Source organism: Pipra filicauda, unplaced genomic scaffold (genome assembly GCF_003945595.2).
Source record: "Pipra filicauda isolate LSUMZ 115617 unplaced genomic scaffold, ASM394559v2 scaffold14_size4853619_pilon, whole genome shotgun sequence".
NCBI lineage: Eukaryota > Metazoa > Chordata > Aves > Passeriformes > Pipridae > Pipra > Pipra filicauda.
This window is the reverse complement of record NW_024103985.1, coordinates 4,160,149-4,183,428: the sequence shown is the minus strand read 5'-3', so window position 1 is coordinate 4,183,428 and position 23,280 is coordinate 4,160,149. Positions and strand designations below refer to the sequence as shown.

The 23,280-nt window shown below is 40.0% G+C and overlaps 1 protein-coding gene across 2 annotated transcripts; it reads right to left on the bottom strand.

Moving 5' to 3' along the window:
• Positions 1 to 368: 368 nt before the first annotated feature.
• Positions 369 to 22,873, bottom strand: CHFR (checkpoint with forkhead and ring finger domains). 2 transcript variants are annotated; one of them, XM_027733098.2, is made up of 18 exons: positions 22,855 to 22,873; positions 22,315 to 22,459; positions 20,139 to 20,238; positions 14,913 to 15,022; positions 13,313 to 13,372; positions 12,947 to 13,159; positions 12,250 to 12,465; positions 11,797 to 11,953; positions 11,413 to 11,567; positions 10,744 to 10,903; positions 9,703 to 9,845; positions 9,231 to 9,350; positions 8,837 to 8,920; positions 8,050 to 8,120; positions 7,055 to 7,142; positions 6,770 to 6,877; positions 5,617 to 5,689; positions 369 to 3,452 (listed from the first exon to the last, which is right to left on the bottom strand). In XM_027733098.2, exons 2-18 carry the CDS (start codon positions 22,445 to 22,447, stop codon positions 3,410 to 3,412), a joined length of 2,034 nt encoding a protein of 677 aa, XP_027588899.1. In that variant the 5' UTR covers positions 22,448 to 22,459; positions 22,855 to 22,873; the 3' UTR covers positions 369 to 3,409. The 2 variants fall into 2 exon arrangements, with proteins under 2 accessions (XP_027588899.1, XP_027588900.1); XM_027733099.2 differs by lacking the exon at positions 22,855 to 22,873 and having other exon boundaries at positions 22,315 to 22,782.
• Positions 22,874 to 23,280: the final 407 nt, after the last annotated feature.

The following is a 23,280-nucleotide window of genomic DNA, read 5'->3' as shown; positions in this document are numbered from 1 at the left end:
GCAGTAACACAGATTAGCCACAAACATTAAATGGTTTCCAGCTTCAAGTATGGGAATGGCAGCAGCACAAAAATCCTGGGATGCTGAACTGCAATTTGAAGCTTAACAACCCTGGCATCAGTCTTCCACCTCAGATACAACAGGGTGCAGACAAGTCCTCCTATTTACTCAGCAAGGGAAAAGTTCTACTCAGAAAAAGTTCTATTAACAATAGCCATTTGAAACCTTATAATTTATACAAATTAGATGGTTGCAAATATGAACACAATATGGCAATCATTTCCTCTAGCCTGCTGTTAAGTCCACAGTGGTATAATGCTTGTCACTTCAGAGTTCATGGTGTTGCAAGAAATTAAAATAGCATCTACTTTTTAAGAAGTAGTAAACCTTTTTATTTGTTAGCATCTTGAAGCCATCTTAATTTTGCTTATTCATTATAAATCTTGTAGAGACAACTGATGACCCTTTGCATTATCATGTGACACAAACTCCTGTAATTTTCAGTAACTACAAGTTCAGGGATGATATTCACTTGTAAAACCCCAGCATTCAAATAACTAACATGCTCATGACCAGGCATTAGCAAAGTGCTGCCTACATCCATTTCTGTGGGGAGGGGGCAGACACAAGAGAAACAGAAACAGACAACTTTTTTTTTTTTTTTAATTAATAAGTTCTTAGTTCAGGAAAAAAATAAATCACAAAAGAGAACTGGAAGAACTACTCTCCACCTTCTTTATAAAAGAACTTCCTCAAAGAGAGAGACTATATATACCTTGTTCACCACTATGTCAAATCCTATCAGAAGCACCTCGGTTTCCACAGCTATTCTACCACGTTTCATGCTCAGCTTCCAAACATCTCTTATAAAGGAGGTGGGGATGTGCTTTAGACAGGTTAAAAATATGCTGCACCTTTACAGTATTTAAACAATTACACCAAGCATAGTTCATACATTTATCACATTAACTATCACCTGGTAAACATACATTTGAAAAGGTCTAATGTAGAGTATGTAATACCCATGACAGATACTCTTACTTACTTAAGAGCATATAAAGATCAGGATTTATTCACCCTCCCTATCTGCAAGTTAATTTCTGATCTCTTCCTGGTACAATATAAATGAAAAAAAAATAAAAGAATCCCTTCATTCCATTGCACTACCGCAACCCTAAATGCATAGAAAGGCAGATTAATGACCTGTGACAGGGAAAAGGAAGAGGGGTTTATAAAAGGAATCTGAAGAGCATCTACTGCACAGGTAGTTTAGATGTTAAGCACAAGTTCTGTTGGTTGGTTTTCCCCCCCAGTTTTTTTTTCTTACAGTCACACAAAACACCCCAGTACAAACACAGCTCGAATAAGTGCAAGGCAGGTTGTACATTGTACTGCAGACACATTACTCTGGACCAACAAAGAAACTTCAGCACAAGAGGCCTGAACACTAGAACAGGGACAAGCCTATGCTGAAAGCCCATCTGGGGTGTGGGAGTGGTGAATGGGAATGCAAAGCACATTTCTGCACATAATGTGCAAAGGCTTGATCTCCACAACTGCACTCAATTTGCTACATGCACAGCCAGAGATGAAAATGAGATCAAAACCAGCTGGGAATGGTTGTCCTGAGAAGATACAATAACCATTAAAAAATCTAAACATAAAATACAAATACAGAAGCAACAGAACATTGTTAATAATACTAAAAGACAGAAACACACTTGTTGTTGTTAAAAGAAGTTTCAAGTAATATTCCAGATCCAACTTCAATCCTACTCACAGGAGAAAATGCCCAGAGATTAGGAAAAGAAGTCCATGCCAAAGTGTATTTTAATAGCATACAGGCATGGTCAACAGACCCATCCTTGCAACAGCTATTTTAAAAAATAAAAATCTGAACAGAAAGACGTAATTCTAATTAGCATTCATATTAACATGTGCATTGCTGGAAATAGTTGTTTAATTCACTGCGACCAGCAGACACGATGTGCTGCATCATTTGTGCTCCGTTATATCACAAGATATCGTGTGTGCACTTTTTAACACCCAAGTATAAATCCTGCTCATAAAATAAGGCATACTCAAAAACAACATGGTATCTACAGAGGTAACTTTGTATGCTTTCTTCTCATTCTGCTTCACTCTTCTAGGCGTGATGTAAAAGGAAAAATTGGTCCCAGTTGAGGCTTGTCAACATTATAAATCAGATTATGATGAACCAGATTAGATCATATCAATTTGGGGGGAGGGGGAGGAGGGGGATTTTTCTTATTTTTAATGACACTTGGGACATCTCCTGAATGAGCTCTGCAGAAGGCATGAAAAAAAATATCTACATTTATTATGTCAGTGACACCAGTGTTCCCCTTCATCATCCCTATCTCTACCCCTATCCAGAAATGCCTCCATATTGCTACAATTTGTCCAAACTGACTTATTTTGTGTAAGATTGTTCCTTCCAGTAAAGCTGCTATATTCTGTTTTAAATTATAGCTTTTTCTACATTTTCACCAGTGTATGCATGCTAGAGAACAGCTGCATTGCAGAGGTACATATTTATAGCACACGGTATCAAACCAAAAAAGAAATACAAAAAAAGGAACCAGTGTGTCCTACTGGCTGCTCTATGTCAAAAGCACTGTTTGGTCTTCTGATATAAAACAATACAGAAGTAATAGTAGCAGAAGTCTGTTCTGCTTCAAGTATTACCCCAACTTTAAACGTGATTTTCAAACTTTTGTGCAATTCTTTTTGTAATTTCATGTGAATAAAAACATCAACATGTCTAAACTAAGAAAAGAAACTGTCCTACTTCCACTGTAACACTGCACATATGGTAGGAGCTTTAAGTTGAAACAGCTGTTTAATGGATGGATTTTTTTGAATGAGCATTCATGTGGTTTCCAGCCCAAATGCAATGGGCAGCAATGAAAGATCAGACTACCACAAAATGCAGTTACAAATATCCACCGACAATTTCCTTCTTAAATATTAATGGCTCTTGAAATACCCATCAGATACTTTTACAAAACTTCTCTCTTTTAAGTCTAACGATTTTCCTTAGTTTCTCCACAAGTAGTGCAAATACACTCCTTATTCTTAGGTCATCCCAAGATATGGCTGGGTTTTGTGTGGGTGATTTCTGTTCGTGTTCTTCACTGAAGTGACACAGGGACACTGTAGTCATGAGGATGGAATGCAATGCCTGCTGGACTATCTTGGGAAAAAAAAAAATCTACCTTATTCATGTACAGCTGTAAAATTCTACAAATTAAAAATTTCACATCAGACTACCTGATGCAAAAATCATTGATTCCCTGCTATGGGGGAACTGAGAAGATCCCCTGAAACCTTAAACTGTACAAGCAGTGTAAGAGGTTTTTGTCCCCCCTCTACAGACTACAGGTATTCAGTTCTTGAATCGTGTTTGCTCACAAATGTGATTGAATTTCCTGAAAATAAAATAAAAACAACAAGTATTAAAATGTAACAAAAGTTCTCAGAAGTCAGGCAACAAAAGCAAGTCATCATCTTTCACAGGATATTTTAAATATTAAACAGTTTAAAGCAGAACATTCACACACTAAAATACCTGTTTTTCAGAACCTGATTATGTTGTACTCTATTACCATGTTATGTGTAACAGGATTTTCAACATCTCTCGTGCCCAACCCTTGTTAGTTTTCTTGTGCACACAAAAACCCTGTTATTAAACATTCCCCTATACTTCTGCATACTTAAACCCAGAAGGCAACTAAAACAGGAGTTGGTGAGTTAATTTTCCCCTGCAAGGTATTAGCAATTTTTAGCAGACAGCATTACACCAGTCACTAAGAACTGGCATTAACCAGGCTAAGGATACATTTCAACACAAATGTGTTCTCTCAGTGGCTCAGAATCTTCTGGAGAGAAGTTTTTCTCAGCCTGTATTATGTAAGTTTTATGGGAATGGCAAGCCTGTCTTCAGGGATTAAACAGATAACACAGTTTTTGTACAAGGCACTTCTCCCCAGTTCTCAAAAACCTCTCACTGTTCATTCTTTGTTTTTCTCTGACTGGGGTTTTGTGTCCCCTGACACACAAGTGAAACAGAAGTGGGGTGCTGAGTGTGTGTGTACCTGGGGAGGAGATGATGTCAAGGGGACCATGAATTTTCCCCCTCTTGCTGAATTAGACCAAAGATTACAAAAACCTTGCTGACATAACAAAACTACTCAGCAAAACAGTTTAGCTCAATTAAAAAAAACTTAACCGGGTATTTAGGAGTAGTATGACAAGACTGTTTGCTTTTGTGGATTTTAGGAAATAAGAGCAGCAGCCAGTAGAGTTCTAGGAACAACTGATGCTTGAAAGAAAAGATAAATTAAAAAAAAGAGAAGAAGAAAAAGGAAAGAAAAACCCTGAGTCATTTCTATTCTAGATGAAATTATCCCCCACAATATGACCAAAGACACACAGTGAGTACTTTGATATCGAATTAACTCCAACATTTCAAAACAGAATCTCCTCTGGGAACACAGACAGTCCTGTAATGTGAACTTACAGATAGCTGTGGTACTTCAAATTACATCTGCAACTTAAATCCAAAATTATTTTTGAAAGCTATTTGGTAAAACCCTCTGAATTTGTAAGAGACTGCCGATGAATATTTTACAAGTCTGTCTTATGATCTGCTTGCCTGAGATGTACAGACTGGTTATTTTCAACCCACAGTACCTGAAATATTAAAGGAATTATGCTAAGTGTGTATGTACATTGCAACATTAGAAAGATACTGCAGAATCTACTATTCATTAGGGCAATTTCTCAATAAGGGATAATTGCTCCTCTATCTTAAATTGCACTGAGCATTTAGAGAATTATTCATAAAGCAAGAAGGATTTTTCAACCCTCCCTGGAACCAGTTGGCTCCTAGGTAGAAAATTTTTGTTTTGGTTTTACGAGTCTTTAATATTTGTCAGTCCACATGTGCATCTTTTCATAAGAATAAAACTGCATTGGTCACCAGTGGCCTTGATTTTTTTTTTTTAATCAAGAAGCTTGATTTATTTTGGAAAAACATTTCTCATAAGTGACCAGATACCAAGAGTCCAAGTGCCCTTGAAAAGCAGAGGGTTAATCTCTCTTCAGGCTCAGTATTTCATTTTTAACACATGCCAGATTCCTTGGGTCAGGGTTGTAAGACCTAGAAACTCCTCCAAAACCAGGAACTGCTTAGGAACCTGCTGTGGTTTATGTTACCTGTTCTAAGCTTCTCTTGCTGCTAATTATTCCCACCAATTTATCCCTTCAATGTAAGCTGCACTTCACTAAAAAGAGGCACTCCTTCCACTCCAGTGGGTGCAAAAGTAGACTCAAGAAGTGTCAGCAATGGGTTACATCAACTTACAAGTGCTGGCAGTGCCCTTCTGACATGCACAAAGGGCTCACTTCAAAGCTGTGCTAAAAACAAAAATGACAACAAAATCCCCAAAGCTCACCCAGTTCTGCCTTATGCTGCAACAGTGTTACTCACACAATTCCTGGCACGTCAAAGGTTGCTTTTTGGGTTGTTGTTGGTGGTTTTTTTTTTAAAGAAACACAAACCAAACTCACTCTGTGCAGTGTCTGACTTACATGGCATGATGTGCTTTGACCTGAGTTCGGCAGTTGCGCCCCCAGTAGCAGTCGGGACGGGACGTGACAGTCACTGCAGGGAGAGAAATGAAAGGCTACATTTATTAAAAAAGTCATTCAGGAGGTGATCTATATTATTAAGCCACTGCTAATGGAGGTTACTCATCAGAGCAGGCTTTGTAGAGAAACAAGGCAGGATTGGCATAAAACACAACTATATTGGTTCACCTTACTGGGAACAAAGCAAACACTCTGTGAGGGACAAAAAACTAATTTTGAATATTAAACTCATGCAGACTTATGATGAAAGGATTTGGTTCTCAGTGCTGTCAACTGAAGTTTTACCATTCAGTTTAAGAGAGACTGACCTGACAGTTAAAGACACTGGGCATTTGTCTAGATACATTTCCATACAAGAGAAAAATTATTAATTTAGGTAGTTTGTTGCTTTCCCCCTACTTTCACATGCCTTACAACTCAGCTGTCCAACAGGTTGTTACTCTAAACTGAAAAGCAACATTAAGGAGAAACCAGGTTGTTGCTCATTCTGCACAGCAGCAGAAGCAGAGTTCTCAACAGCTGAAGACAGGGAAGCTGTTGTTAACAACAGGAACTACATGGACAAAATAATACTTGAAAGCAAACTGTTGGAATAGCTTCTGTTCCAAATGATTTAGGTCTGAAGGAGGAACACCTGGCTGCATGCTATTTTATACTAAAACTGTAAATGCAAACAGATTTAGAATTAGTTAATGAAAGCATTCTTGTTCCTAGTTGAGAGCTGGTAAAATGTGGAATTGTTCAAGAGGTGCATCATTTTATATATTTAAATGGGAAAATAAATTGTTACAGCAACTGGTTCCTGTTGACTATATCCTGGATTTTACTGACTTCCTCTTTTCGCTCTGCAGGTACACTTATCCTACAGATGAGAAATCACACTGAGAGAAAAGGTTCCATTCAGGAGTCTGACAACAACTACACACAGGCTTAGCAGCTGACAAGTAAAGCAATCAGCAAGAGATATTAGCCCTGTAAGGAGATTTGCACTGGGCTACATGAAAGGGCCAAGAGAACACGGATACAAACATAAAACTGATGCTACTTAACTTTAAGTGACTTTTCCCCCCTTACTGTGCAAAACAATCCCCACCTGGCAGTTCAGCAGCAGGAATATTCTGCCTGTACTGGTAGGCGAGTTCTCGGAAGCTGCGAAGGCCACAACAGTAGCAAAGCACTGTGTTCCCAGTAATTCTGTAATCTGGGGGCAAAACCAGTTTGTACAGAGTGTCAGTGTAAGGCTTGAGAAATCAGATGGAACTGAAGAGGCTGGACAGTACTTGCCATGCACACAGAGGTCCAAACCTCCTGGTAACATTACACTAGAGTTATGTACAAACAAGGAGTTACACACATGCAAACTGAACACAGCACGTACCTGACAACATAAAAACTCCTCTTTGAAGAGCTAAGAGGCTTTCATTTAACATGTTTTTCCATGTCAGACCCCTGGATGCCAGGTAATCCTGAAAAGAGCAACTTCAGTGCTTACTCTAGAAAAACCTTCAACCTTAAAGAGTAACCAAGCCATTTATTCTCAAATATTTCCACACCTAGATCTAACTAGGTTTTCAAAATGGGTTGATGCTGACTACAAGTAAATATTAAATATATTTAACTTAATTATCAAGATACTTTCAGACCACCAATAAAACCTTCTACTACCTTTTTTTTTTTTTTTCAGGAACAACCCCCACTTCTGCCAGAAGTTTGCAAATAGATTCACATCAGTCACACTTTCCTTTACCCCAAATCAAGATTTCACACAGCTTACATAACTTAGGTAACCCTGCTATGGTATAAGTAAAATCTTTCCCATGCAACTTAGCATGAAATTTTGTCTGGGACAGAACGTTTAACAAGCCTTGCTTTCCTGGAATATTTTTAGTGAATTGTTTTTCTCTTAACTAATATTTTGGATGTTACACCTTAGACTTTGGAAACTGGCTTCCCCAACAATAACAACTAAACATATCTGGACTCTACAGTGTGTCTACCAGTCATTTAAAGTCAAATTCAGAACCAGGTCTAGAATTTTGGCCTTCTTGGAAACTGTCAGGCATACACATTGGAGAAAATAAACACCAGGATTCCAGGGAAGTGATTTTTGCTGTTGCTAACTGATGCCCTCTTACACAGACAGGTGTGACAGAGACACTCCAAGATACTTCCAAAGCAGACACAGGAAACTGTGACTTTGCTCCAGCTGATCGCTTGGGGCTCATTTAATCTGCCTTTTAGAATCAGGTTCTGCAGGTGACACAAAGCTGCCACTGCAACTGTTGGGCAGCACAACAACCTTCATTTCATCAGTGAGTACATCTTAAACCTTGTACACTTGTAATTATCACACACAATGATTTTTAAACTTACCTTTAGGATATCTGACTCGTAGTGGTTGTTATTTAGGACTCCATCTAAACACTTATCACCAAGATTTATTTCTAATTAGAAAAAGAAGAAGAAAAGTTACTATTTCTTCCCCCCACCCCCGTGGCCCTCACACATTTTCTGAAGGTTCTTCTGTTGCCTGAAATAACGTGCACAGGCTCATGTGAGCACCAAGCACAGGACTACATTCAACATTTGCATGTGATATGTAACTTCCATTGGCAAAGATAAGACATTGACATTTTACAATTTCACCTTTAGTCCACAAACACTACAACTAAGCTGCATAAATTAACAGTGCTACTAAAGCATATTTTATTAGCCTCAAACTGCAGCCAAACCATTCCAGCTGTTCCAATTTAGTTCTGGAAAAAATGTCTAAAACCTTAAGTTTTAGAAGTCTGCATGTTTAAGAGGGCGAGGCTCTTTTCTAATCAGTTAACATGAGATGTTCAGTGCTCCTGCACTGATTTGTATGATTCTCTTCCTAGGCTGAAATAAACCATATTTTTAATATGGAAAAGCATTTTGCTTAACGAGTGTAGTTTCTAAGCCCAATCTGGTATGAAGACACAAAGTTGAACCCTCTGAGTTAGGACACATACCACTTGAATTTTTTGTGTTTGTGCTGTGAGGACACAGCTCTTGTTTCTTTTTGCATGACTGTGCTACAAATAAATGTATATTTCTTAAATTACCTAAAATTCAAGACAGACAGACATTATTGCAAAGTGAGCAGGCTCATAAGAAACAGATTATTCCACAATACCACAGAATGGTGCCAAACAGCCAAAACATGCCATCCGAGTGCAGCCCCAGTACAAGTGACAGAAGGGTTGCAGACAAACTGTACCTGTAAAATAACAAAGAAAATCCCTGTAAGGACCTCCACACAACAAAACTCAACAGTTACTTTTCTTTTAATCAATAACAACAGAGCCCTGATAAACTTGGCTTAAAAAAGGTACAACTTTCTCATTTAAAATACATTCTATAGAGAAATAAAATTCTACAAAACAAGATTCTTTTACTCTGTCTCTACAAGAGTTCAGATATAGAATACTCATCTAAAAAACAGTCTTCAAAGTAAATTTAATAAAAAGTAAGGAGAGAGTTAGTTCTGCAGCCAAGATTTAAAACAGTAAGATGAAAAATGTACACACACTGCTGAGGAGCAACATGAGGATTCTGCTCACGCTCTGCTCTGCGGTCAGGCATGGGCTGGAAGCAGCAGGTGCATATTACATGACTTCCTTGAGCAGGACACACATATTCCTGGACAGCTAGACGGGTTCAAAAGGGAAAAAAAAGATAGACTCAACAAGTTACACAACTGCAATCTGGACTAGAAGTCTTAGTGAATATTAACAACATAAAAATCTCAAAACTAGAGTCAAATGTCATGATATTTGCAAAGACACTGGTGTGATGGTGTTACCCTCAGTACCACGAGAGTGACCTTGATTAGTTCATAACTTAGCACAGGGTTATAACACAGCTCATTGCTCAGTTCAGGGGAGTTGGAGACAATCTTTGAGGCTGCCTTCCAACCCAAACCATTCTGTGATTCTGTAACAGTTATATGAGTTGTAGTGTTTCAGTCCCACACTCCTGGGATGATGCTGTGACACTGACCTGCAGGGAAGTTGGCAGATGTTGATGGTGCATCCCCCAGTGCCTGCATTCCTCCTGCCTCTGTCTCCTGGCCTGTGCCAGGCACAGTTGGAACAGAGTGTCTTCGATACCCTGGGCACTGTCTGCACACTATATATGGTTGACTGAAAAAATAAAATAAAGTCACAGGAAATCACACTGAACAAACACACATATAACTTACATCTGTATTCTAGATAAGGTTGGTCAGACTCTCAAAGTTTAAATTTGGAACTTCCTCATTCAGTAACAGATGGAAGTTTACATAACTCAGTACCTCACAGCTGTGAAGACTGCTGCAGTTGGACAGATAAGAATTTGGGGGTTTATAGTAGCAGTTTTAAAAAAGAGGGGGGGGAAAAAAAGCGCTCAATGTGACCGAAAGTGAGATGAACAAAAGACAGAGGTACAAAGATGGAATAATTATCTACATGAAGAATTCTTCTGTTCCCCTCCAGACATTGAGCAAAAAGTGTTTGCTGCTGGAAATAAAGAGGAGATATTTTGGTACTTGGGAATCTCCATCAGCTGCCTCAGTATCTTACACCCAGTGAAGGCAGCATTCCAGACACATAAAAAAGTACAACCATTGCAGCTGCACTCACAGGGCACAGACTGCTTTACCTCCTGACAAGATCTTAGCCAGAAACCTGTCTTCTCTACAGCAACAGTCAATTTGTAAGTGGAAAAGGTAATTTCATGTATCTCACATGAAGCTGTTGCACAGTTCAGGATAGAACTGATGGTCACAAACTGAATCTTGCTGAACTTCTGGGAAGTTCTAATTTTAATTATTTATTTTTTTTTGACTGCTCAGGGTTCAGTAGGATGGCCAGTAGAACTGCCAAGATAATTACTGCTAAGAATGAACTTACCTGAAAACAAAAAACTCAGATTCATTCTGACAATCAACACAGGAACACTACCAGCAATAACAGCACTACCAGCAGTAATAGCTCAGCCTGTGGGCTTATCCAAACATAAGTACATCTAATTTGGAACACAACCTAAAAGTAGACATACCTGATATCTGAAGATTCACTGTCTACATCTGACAACTCCAGTAAGTCTTCAGAACTTCCCTCCTCTGAAAAAGACCTGCGCACCTTGGGCTGCAACATGTCTTGAGTGATTTTGTTTCTCGCGTCCATGCTGCGAACATCGTCCTCGTTGCGACACTTATCTGGCACCAGAACCAAACCCACAGTTCAACAAAAACACCACCTCTCATCCTTTACCTGCACCCTACTTTGTTAACACAGCTCTGTTTACTGTGTTTCCATTTCCATAAAACTTAGTTCTGTATTACAGAGTTCTAGAAGACCTTAGTTAAACTCCCCTCTCTGTTAACGAAATGTACTATCAGGCAACCTAAGTTTTGTTTTCAAGAGGCCATGATCGAAGTTAATCACAAGAAGGATATCAGATACTTCTGAAAAATATACTTGAACGTGGATTTAATTAAGTAACAAATTAAAATGAAGAATTCTTAGATACTCAGTTATAGTATTATATCACTTTCCCTGAGTCATTATGTCACGTTAACTATGCTTCCTTTCTTACAGCCATGTCAGAGAAAACAGCAGAGTGGTAAAACACACAGGTATTGTACAGACAAGTGTGAGCATGTATCAGTTATGCAGCTCATGTGTGAAACACAAGCGATTCTGCCACACACACTGTTCAACTTGCCTGGATGCTGAATCAGATAAGCTTCAACCAAGTTGTTCAATATGTGATTTTTACAAATACGTTCTACTGGACAACGACAAGTTGGGCATAGGGAAGATCTTTCCATCCACCCTGAGTAGCAGGCAGCACAAAAAGTATGCATACAGGGCTGCAAGCTGGAAAAGAAACAAATGGAGTCAAAACATAAATATTTAATTTTTTCAGATCCATTCGGAACACTCAAAAAAACCTGTTTGGCATTGATTTGACTATATAGATGAGGTGGGGGACAGGGGACTCAGAAGGGCTTGTGAAAATGCTCATTATCCTGACCTCCTCAAACAGTTGTCACTGAATTTCAGGCATTATTACCACATGATTACAGCTTTTGTCACTCTTACATACCTTACACAGTCATGCAGCAGTTCTTGGCAGATAATGCAAGTTAATGTTTCTTCCATCTTATCTGGTTTCACATTTGATGTTTTTGCATCTTCAGAGCCAATTTTAATTATACATTCACTTGGAGGTGCTGGTGAAAGATCTGGACAAGTGTCTTCATCTACAAAGACAGAAGATTCCACAGGATATAGTTTTTGAAGCTTTTAATAAGTTACTTATTTTTATTCAAGTACTTAAAAAAAGACCTGAAAGATATACACTGATTCACTGTTCACTGGTAATGGTCCCACTAGAGGTTCTTGCTTTACACACAACAGCTTCTGCTACTGAAGACATTATTTTCACTGGACCAGAAACCAGAAGAAGCAAGAAACAAACTGAAGGACTGATGACAGTTGCTCTAATTCAGTCTGGAGGGGGTGGGGGTTAGGTTGCACAATACTGTAGTATACTTGCCTCCTTTTAGTTTCTTCTTTGCAGGTTCCAAACCTTCCTCCTCCCTTGTTCTTTGAGAATCCAATTCTGCTTCTTCTTTGTCAGTGATTTCTGAAGGGATTGCAGAAGTTTCAACATTCATATCCAGCTTTTCGTGTTTGTTGTGCAGTGCTCTTACACACCCAGATTCTGAGATGGAGAAAGCAGGCACAGGAGTGACAACTGGGGATTGTGAGCCTATAAAATAACAACAGAAACATGGACATGGCTTAATAGCAATACAGGACACGTGAAACCAAAAGGTACTCGAACCCTGATGAGGCACATGCATCAATCCAAACATCTGAACAGGAAAAAGGGCAGCAGAAAAGCAATGTCTGCATAACTTACTAAATGCATTCTGAACCAATCTCACTAATTGCAAGACCTGGGGAGAAACAACCTATTAGTTGTGTAACCCTACTTAAAATCCCCAATCATCTTTAAATTGTAGAGTATTTATTCTTAAGACTCACAATTGCTTTACTCATCCATTAGGATTTACCCCTGCCTGCTCATAGAAAGTTAAAATGCACTTATCCACCTGGTATTTTCACTGGAACTTTACAAAGCAAATGCTAAAGACCAAGAGAGGAGTAATAGATCATTCTATTAAAATTCAAAACTGGAGCAACAGTTGATGGGATATCAAACTTTCAGTACTTGACAAAATTCTTACCAGATGTAGATGGATTATCCTGCTGAACAGATGCAGACTCAATAAGAGAGGTAGAAGAAGCATTAAAGAGGTTAGATGTAGAAGTAGATGGCTGTGGTTCCTCATAGCAAGACTGAGTAGATGACTGTGATGAGGTAATTGGGGTCTCATCATTACTTCTTCCTGTACTTGAGGTATCTTTGGTCACATGGCATTGGTTTTCTACATTAACTTCTACAGTTGGAAGGGGGGAAAGGAAAGAAAAATATCTGTGTGACAGTCACCATATCATGCCTTCAAAATTCCAAGGAATCAAACTCTCTCAAGAGGGTTACATTAGTCATTGGAGCTTAACTCCTCTTCATGGATCTTGAATTACTTCCTTACCTACTGGTTCTTGAGTTGCATCACCTTTTGTGTTTAAGGATTCATAAAGATAAGCAACATCTGAAAGAGACAAGATAATATTTATCACAATCTTTAAACAAAAATTTGCTAACCCCCACATAAACAACTCACATAAACAACTTCTATTCACTAGTGGCTGCTTCCCCAAAGTGTCTGACAACGGAAGAGGCAAAAGAGGGGTCACCTCAACAGCACCATGTTAATACTCCTACTTAGGAGTCAATTAGGAGCTGCACAGCGAGATCTTTTCTTCTCAGGAAACCAGGCAGAGCAGTTTTTGTTTGATGTTTAACTTGTGCCAGCCATGGAACCAGAGGCTTAATCATTTCTTAAACCTAAAATCTGCTCTGTATCTGAACAAACTGTATTTTTACTCATAACGAATCAAAGTTCTTCGAAGAAGCTCGTTATTTCTGAGCTCAATTCTCATCTTCTTCAATCAGTATTATTTCATTTCTTTGTGAGATACATGAACTCAAAAATACAGATTAGGACATGCCATAAGATTTACCCAGAAACTAATTTAGAATCTATCAATAAAATTAACTCCATAATATCTTTTTCTTCTCCATCTTACTTCATATTGTTCCAAAGATTCCCCTAACTTGCTATTTTTTGCATCTCCAACCACCTCCAAGCAAGAAAGGCTCTCTTAGTTTGCAGCAACCCCTTTTCTGATCAAAAGTTAGAATATTGTCTCCTTCAGAACTACTCAGAATGGCCAAATAGGCACTTCAAATCTGAACTCTTCTCTGTCTTCGAAGATGAAAAAGCAAAACAGGAGGCTTGGTAATTCAAACACTTGTTAACCCACACAGAAGTCAGTGATTCAGTTCATTACAAAGTGCCTGGAAAATCGGTTAAGTGATTTCATCTAAGTAGCATCAAGTGCAATGGTGCCAACTTAGAAAGGATCTGTGAGATAAACAAGTCATACAGACAGAAACATAAGCTTAGCACTGCTTCATGTAACATTTGCATCAGACAGCAGAAATCTGTCTGATCTGTCTATATATAAATTAACAGCAACTTCAGAAAGGAAGTATTTCAGGGTATGTATGTATCTAGAATATTTTTCCAGGTTTACTAATTCTACTTACAGTGTAGGGCTTTCCCCACCTCCCCCTGGCTATTTTGCCTCTTCCCTCTTTGAAACAAAAAAACACAACACACCCAAAAACCCCCCAAAAACCACACACAAAACAAAAAGCTTTTGGAGCTTTTCCTTCTGGTGCCAAAAATTGCTTCACTGGGATATATAAAGTATCACTAAGTACCCCAGCAATTTGACTTCTAAAAGAAGCACTGGACATGTGATCAGAAGCTCATTAGTTACCACTCCATGCATTAGTTATACCAAAACTACTTCTAGGCACATTTCAATTTCAGACAGTTGCTCAGACTTGTCTCTGTAAAAATTGGCACATCTATGACCTCTTCTCTAGAGAATTGTTTTTAAACATTAGCAAATTATTTCTCGTATAATTGAGTAATTCTGTTTTAATTACACTGATATTTCTTTTCTCTCATGACTCAAAAGAAAATGACTCAGTATACCATTTAACAAATATTCACTTACTGTTCTCTGGCTCATTTTTTCTGTAAACAACATAGATCACATCTCCAGTCTGTAATGGGTATGTCTGCTTCTTAACCACTTTCTGTTTATTAATTACTGTTCCATTAGTACTGTAAAGATAAAGAAAAGATAACAGCATAAATGTTCCTGTAATTACATGGGAGAAGGAAGGGAAAACACTAGATACTTTCAAAGAAGAAAAACTATTGGCTACCCCCCAAAAAGTAAGTGGATTAAAAAAAAAAAAAAAGTCCAGAAACAAAGAAATTCTCCTAAAGACAGAAATGCAGAGCTACTGAAACTTCAAAGCTCATTTTCAGCTACTGGTAAAGAGGTGATAGTTGGCAGACAAAAGACCCCTGATATTTGGCACCCCTCTCAAAACAATTAGAGGATTGTTTCTGTACAATAGTCTCCACCCTTTAAGTATAAAACCCTAAGGGGCAATAGGAGTTCTATTCAAAAAGTTCTGGGCTATGTTTTCCAATTAACACTGGGAATCTCCTAAAACATCCCGTGACAAAGGAACTTTTCCTGTGCACTTAGGGATGCCACTCAGCATTATTTTTTCTCCCCTCTTCCTTCAAATAGTGAAAAAACTAAAATTCTGAGGTTACTTGGACTGTTTGCAACTCAAAACTGAGAAGTCAGTAAGGTGGAAAAAAGTTATGCATATTAAAAAATGAGTTGGAATTAATTATTTTGATACTAATAAAAAAATCAAAAACTTGTAGAAGAAATTAAACTGGGGAAGAGGAAAACGCAGAGCATTGACGATTATTTTCTTTACCTCCTTTACTGTGGGTGATGTTGTCCACACAAGCTACTAATGTTTTATAACCAAGTTATTCAAGTACTGAATAATTCCAGCTCGCTTGCAATAAGCCTCCTTCTGGGCTGCAGCACTTTCGAGTTTCAGACTTCAGCCATTCAAAATCTCAGCAAGTGGTACCAAATATAAACCTAATAAAAATATCTGCTTTTCCCCCTCGGCAGAGCTGCAGCACGAAATAACAGCAAACCTGTGCTGCCACCTCCTGGAGGCACCACCTGAGCCCAGGACACGGCAGTGCCTCCCTAGACAGGGATGCTTATTTAGAAATAAAGTGCCTTCCCTTCTCATTGTTTCTTCTTTTAAAAAGCAAACTGGAAAATTCTCTTCTCGTTTAGTAACATGAGCAGAGAAAGAAAACTAGAACTTTGTATTGTTGACTTTTTTTTGGACACAGAGTCAAAATCATGACATTAAAAAGCAAAGGGAAAGCAAGCCCTTTGGAATCACTACTACAAGTCCTGACCTAGGTATTAGTTCTTGGCATTAGTGCTGCAATTGCTTTCACCATCCACTGTCTTTCACTATCTACCTGGTTGCATCAACTAGTCCAACATAAAGGATCACAAAAAAAAATAGAAATGCTACTTTAAACATCAAGAAACAAACAAAAATCTTTGGGTCATATTGGTATTTGCTCTATTAAAGAAACTTCAAGCTTCTCCCACAAGCAAGAAAACTATTTTAAGCTTGTCTTTTAGCCTCAGGCATACAGATGTTGACTTGCCTGAAAGATATGAGGAGCAAAGAACCAGCAGAGCAGAGAAATCACTAAATGAATATCAAAGTTTAGCAATTAAGAGGAAAAAAGAATTTTAGCCAGTCTGTTAGGAACTACACTCATTTTTAATTTCACATTGATGATAGTGATAATATATTAAAAAGCTTATGTTGAAGTGAAGATTTTGCCTCCTTCAATCGCCAAAGAAGCAGCAAAGCTTACACCAACCCCTAGAACCTGTCAGAGGTCCTTTAACAAAACTAGGAAACATCATATCTGACCTCCTTTCCAGAAGGCACAACAAAGCATGAATCTCCTATATGCCCTAAGAGTTCTAGATGTAATCAGACAGCTAAACTCAAGTAACAAGACTTGTCTCTTACTGAGGTTTAGCTTCTACAGGCAATTCCGAGCCCAAATATTTCACTAAGCACAGGGGAAATATGTCACAATGATGTATCTTATGAAATCTCTCTGTCATGACTGCAAAGTTCCAAGATGGTTATGGGGGACAATAACTCAACTAAGGTATTCTTGGAAAAAGAAAAGAAAAAAACCCCAAAACATCACACATCTAGTGACCACTCAGGCTTGGCTTCACAAAGCAAGCTGCAGAAATAACTACACAACACCCTAAACCATCAACTGACTACAAATAGGCAAATGTTTTCAGTTCTGCACTACACAGACTCCAGTGAGAGCTGCCTAATGAATTACTTGGCACACACAGACCCAAATGAAGTAGGAACAAACTGATATCACCTAACACAGAAAACCATAAGCTTTTCTTCATTACATTAGCAGACTGAATCAGCTGTATTTATAGCTCAGCCAATAATCAAAGGGGAAAAAATTATCCAACTGCACCAGATAATTATATTGGCTTTTTATTTCCAGTTTCAGGCTTTAGCATGGGGCTTTTAACAGATATGGTGACATTTCAGATTAATGTTGTGGGTATTTTTCAACCAGACACACATGATAAATTGTGACATTTGCACATTCCTCTGATGTTTCAAATTAAGGTTCCCATAAAATAAGTAGAAACTACAATGAGAATCCCAAATATGAAGGCCATTCATTAGGAATTAATATTGAATTGAGGCCAACTGGCTGTACAATTTTTCAAGAGGAGATGAAAAACAGCACTATCAGATATAAATCATCTGTGCTGTGAAACAACGTCACAAAAGGTCCCAATGTCACTTTTCTAAAGAGTGGAAGAAAAAAAAAAGTCTGGCCTTGACTCAATTCCAATGTGGTTGGTGACTCTACAGTTTCATTAATGAACCATAAATTCCCTTTACTTCCCAATCTCAACTGCTGTGTAGAATTGATGTGAACACTCAGAACAGGCTCACTTTTGAAGTAGGTGAATTACCCATGTGTTGCAAAATACCTTGGTATCCTTCCAAGAAAAATGCCAGTCTGTAACTTTTTCATAATTACTCTCATCCAGGAAAAGATTGTGATTTATGTTAAAGCTTCTGGGTTAATAGTTTCAATAGTTATCAGCTATTTAAATATATATTATCCTGAACACACTGTAAACTTAAATGAGTTTTGAAGTCTTTTAAGGTACAGAATTCTGTCTGTACTGTAATTCTCCATTCTTTTAACATTCATGGATATAGTTTTGACTGGTAGGGTGAGAAGAATTCAGTAGCAGAAAGGACACCAACTGCAGATCAACCTCCAATTTACCCACAGAAAGGAAATATCAGCCTTGGGTAAATAATTTTCTGTTCTGAAACATCACTTACTACTTACAATCCTTAAAAAAAATTCCTAGAAGATAAAAAGAGGAGGTCTTTAAAAATAAATTACATTAGTTGCCTTCAAAATTTCTTTTTCAAAATGGAGAATCTTACAATTGCTTTTACTTGGGGCAAGCCAACTGCTGCCTCCACTGTGTTAGGACAGCTTGTATAATTTGTTTTCTTCCAAGAAGAATAAAGCAACCAGTGCATGGTTTGGAAAATAAAGCAGAAACATATCCCAAAAAAGGGCGAGTCTGGGAGTATATTATTGTACTATTTGCTAACTCTTGGCTTCTGTTACTTCCAAACTTCTATTTGCTCAACAATTTTGAGTTCTCTACACACTTTCTTTCACCTGCAAATTTATTGTAATTCTTTCCAGAGTAGATTCAAGAACTCACTATGCTAACAGGGAGATAGAAACCAATGCTGCCTGTCTCCATATATCTGATTATACTCTCTGGGTTAGCTACAGTACAGAAACAAAGTCCACTCAGTCCCACTGTCCCACACCCGCTGCCTCCTTCAATGCATTCCTCTTCACCAGAAAAATCTGAGCTTGACCACAGCAATTTTCCAAGCTGTTTTCCACTTCAGAGAAGAAAAAGCTGACATTGCAGTATTTTTCTGGGACTCTGGGCATCTGTACTGCCAACCTAAACATTCAAAAATCATCTTCTTTCAGCCTGCTTGATTTTTTGGAACTCATCTGATATTTGGCACAAACATTGCAAGACCCAGAAGAGTCTTGTGCAGGTTTGGTTTCTCGATTCAGCAAATGGCAGCCACACTTCACACCAACTCACAGGAGGCAGAACACAGGATCTTACTCCTCTTTGTTGTATGTACAGAGGTGTACCAGGCACCAGCAGCTCCCTGGCAACATTCAATGGGTGCAGCCTTTCTGCTACACTATCTGGTAACGAGCCTCACCTTTTCATGAATATACCACAGAAAATTAACTTTAATTTGGCTTTGTTAGTTTTCTACTAGCTGCACTTTCTGCCTTGGGGGGTGGGCAGGGGGATAAAAAAAAAAAACAAAAAACTAGGCAGGAATGTTTCTGCATTATGCACAACTTATTTAGCTTGTTTTATTCTACTGTTGGTCTAAACCAATTCTACCACGGACAGTTTCTCAAGCTTAGATTTACAGCTACACTCTGAGACTGTCATGATAGCCAATATGGCTTGATTTGTTGCTTGAAACATCTTGAAATTTAGGATTGTATAGGAGAATGACAATTATAAGCCATTTCCTAGATATCCCAGCTAGACCTTCTATTTGTCCCAAAAACTTAGCATTCTGTCCCACAGCTTCTTGGAGTATAATCCCTCCAGGAATCTATCCAGGATATCCTGGGCGTACCTGTAGCTACAACCTTGAAGAGGAGAGGAAATACACCCTCATCGAGTTTGTGGATGACAAGAAAGCAGGGGCAGGGCTGGGCTGCCCCCAGGGGCACTTTGGCCAAAGGAATGGGCAGATGGGAATGTCATGACATTCCACACAGACAAACTCCAAGTCCTGCACCTGGGACAGAATAACCACATGCAGGTTAGAGACTGCCCAGAGAGGGCTCCTGGTGGATCTTATGACTAAGCACAAGATCTCACCCCCTGGACTTCTGCCTAGGCTTAAGTCAGCAGCCTGCCCTGGCAGGGGTGAAGGCCTACAGCACACTGGGCTGGATTAACAGGAGTGCAGTCTGAACCTCAAGCAAAGTGGTTATTATTCCCCTTTACTTGGAATTCACTAGTCGACATCTAAATATCACATCTAGTTTTGGGTCACCTGGTACAAGGAAGGTCTTGATAAATTTGAGCAAGGCCAGCTATTGATGCTTCAAGCAACAAGATTTTTCTTCACAGACTAAAAGGAAGACAAGATTAGAAGCTCACAGAAGAACCAACCTTGTATCTTCCAATGACACTCGACCAGATTCTTCATCCACTATGATTTTACAGTGATCTCCAGACACCAACTTGTTGCCGGGGAAAGATAAGTCACAACCTTAAAAAGAAAGGAGATTTTTCCAGTGTGCTTAAAAATACACATTACGCAGTCAGATCAGCATTCTACATGGCTATAAATGCAACACAAACTGACTCATGTACATCTGCAATAGTTCAAAACTTCTCCTGTCACATAGGCAGCAACACAGTCTACTGTGTGATACAGGAATACAAGTGGTGAGATAGACCCATGTGCTGATATAAACTTATTTCAAACTTCTGAAGATGTTTCAGTTCCCTCCCCCCCCCAGATGTAGCCCTCACAGGTGGAAAACAAATTATAATAACTCTTTCTAGACTTGTACAGAAATAAACTCACAAACATTGGAAGTGTTCAATCCAAATCCTAAAGGCACACATCACAGAGCACCCAGCTCTTTTCTCACACCACTGTGATACTGTTTCATTGGATTTAACTTCTGTTTCATTTTGGTATACTGGGGGGAGTAGTAGGAACCAAGAACTGATAAACAGAAAAGTATCACTTTCTTATCTTACAGCCTTTTTCTTTTGTTTGTGTTTAAATAGGAAAATTTTCCTCATTGCTGTTGACAACACTATTATGTTAATAAAGTTGAAAAGAATCTCAAATCCAGGGCTAAGATTTACGGATACACAGGAGAAGTGTCATGACAATGTTGATGTGATATAAACCTTCCTACCTACGACTCCAGGGCTCTGACCAGATCTTGTCTTTTTACTTCACTTTAATGCTGAATGTTCAAGGCAACACTCAATTTTCCCACCGATCTCTCTCACAAATTACTCAAAGCACTTGCTTACACAAGAATTACAGTTAACAACCATGGTTCCCTTCCACCTATTCACACTGTGGGTGCACTGATCTCAGCCTTCCCAAACGTGTCCAGAAGGAAAGCAGCAGCCACTACACGTGCAGGGAATGGTTCATCACCAGTCTGCTCATACTATTCAAGGAAGAAGCAACAACTACTGTTCCCACACAACTTGTGATGCTGGGAAACCCACTGAAAGCAAGCAGATTAAATCTGATTCAGGAACATGCCACCATTTCCATTCTATTTTACAGAGTTAGACTGTCACATGGCAGCAGAAGGACAAAATGCTCTGAACAAGCAATTCTAATGCTCCTGAAGGTTTTATAAGCAGAACTTATGACCCAAAATTTGTAACCATTCATTTTATGAATACATTAGCTAATAGTTACAAAAGCAAAAGAAAATGCAAAAATTCATCTTTTTTTTTCTGCAAGATCACTCTCAACTAGACAACAATTTGAAGAATTTACCAACGGCTTAATGATAAGCAATCTCAATATCTATCACCAAATGTAAACTGGCAAAATGTTTTTCTTACAATACACTATCTGAACTTCTAACAGAGCTGTAGCATCAGGTGTTTGTTCAAGACTATTTACAGGATATGACTGATCAGCCAAATTGCTTGAACTGATAAACAGGAAAAAGAAAATTACTCCAGCCAGGGCAGAGTAAAAAACTTAAAACACTTCAATGATTGTTTCATATACAGTAAGCACGAAATCCTTTAAAATAAAGGCACACAGTAAAAGCCTTAGACTCTGGGAATAAAGCTTTCAAATCCACTCTCACAGAAACTTTCAGTACTTGCTGGCAGCCTTTATATGGCCAAAAGAATTAAGGGCTTTTATGTGGGTGTTTTCTTTTCTGTGAAGCAGAAGCATTTTGCATGGTAGTTCCAACTTATTTTAACCACAGAAACGAAATGAGAACGTAAACAGGGCTGGTGCACAGAAACCCTCTTGAATCAACAACCATTTTTCCTTATTTGTACAAAGAGCCACAGCCAGCCAAGCTAAAAGGCGTATTCACTTTAAACGTACCAGTGTCCCAAGCTAGTGAAAAAGGAAAGGTCGGCATGAAACTACTTCTTCACATAACCAAGAAAAACTACTTCACACAACCAAGAAGTAAATTAGGAATATGGGATGGCCTGGCAAGCACCTCCAAGAGCCGAAAGCACCAAACCCAGCTAGTTTCAGAGCACCTTCCTGTGTTTTAAAGGCCAGGAGGGGGTATCCCTGCTGTCCCCCGAACACCTCTCTTCCCTGTCCCACCTTTCTTCCTCCCGATGGTCCATTCCCTTTTCAGCAGTAGGACGTGCGGCTCTGCCCCCTCAGCGCCCAGCCGGGTCAGCTTCCCCCAGGGCTGCGGCTGCTGGCTCTGCTCGCCTCCTTCCGACCGCTCCATTTGGATTCACATCTGACAAAAACACAAACAAAGCCAACCCACGCCCCACCATCACGCAGCGCCCGGGGAGGGCTCAGGGAGGGGCCGGGCCCCCCGCGCCGCTGCCCCGCACCCCCGGGGGCTGCCCCGGCCCCTGCCCGGCCGCTTCCTTTTGTGCGGGGCTGGAAATCCTTCCCTCCCTCCCCTCGGCCCCCGCAGCCAGCCCGCCGCCTTCCCTGCGCCCCCACCCCGCTGGGCCGCTCCCTGCCCGGGGGGGGGCGAGCTGAGCCGGCTCCGTCTGTCTGTCCGTCTGTCTGTCTGTCTGTCTGTCTGTCTGTCTGTCCCTCCGCTCCCTCCCCCGCGGGGCAGGGGCGATGCCCGGGGGCGCGGCGCCCCCGCTCCCTCCCCGTTCCCGTCCCCGCTCTCACTCCAGCGCCGGGCCCGGGCGGCTCCTGTCAACAGACGGCGCCCCATCAGCTGATGCGCGCGGGGCGGGGCCAGCGCGCCCATTGGCCAGCGCGCCCCGAAGGGGCGGGCTTTCCGCCGCCTACCACCGAGACGCGCCGGCTGGAGCGGCTCTGCGTCCGGTGAGGCCGCGCTGCGCCGCCGCCCGTAGGAGAAAGCGGGCCCGCCGAGGGGCCGAGGCGGCGGGGACGCCCCGGCGGACATGTTGGGTCAGGGCAGGCTCGCAGGCGGGACAAGGCGCTCGCCGCCATCTTTGCTGCGGGCACGTGGATTCCTTCACAGAGGATGATGTGTGCCGGCAGCCGCCTGTCCCCCAAAAGCGGGGTCACATATCACCACGTGCAGCAAATTTAGTTCAGATCCTCGATGTTGAAGAGTTATTAGTTTAT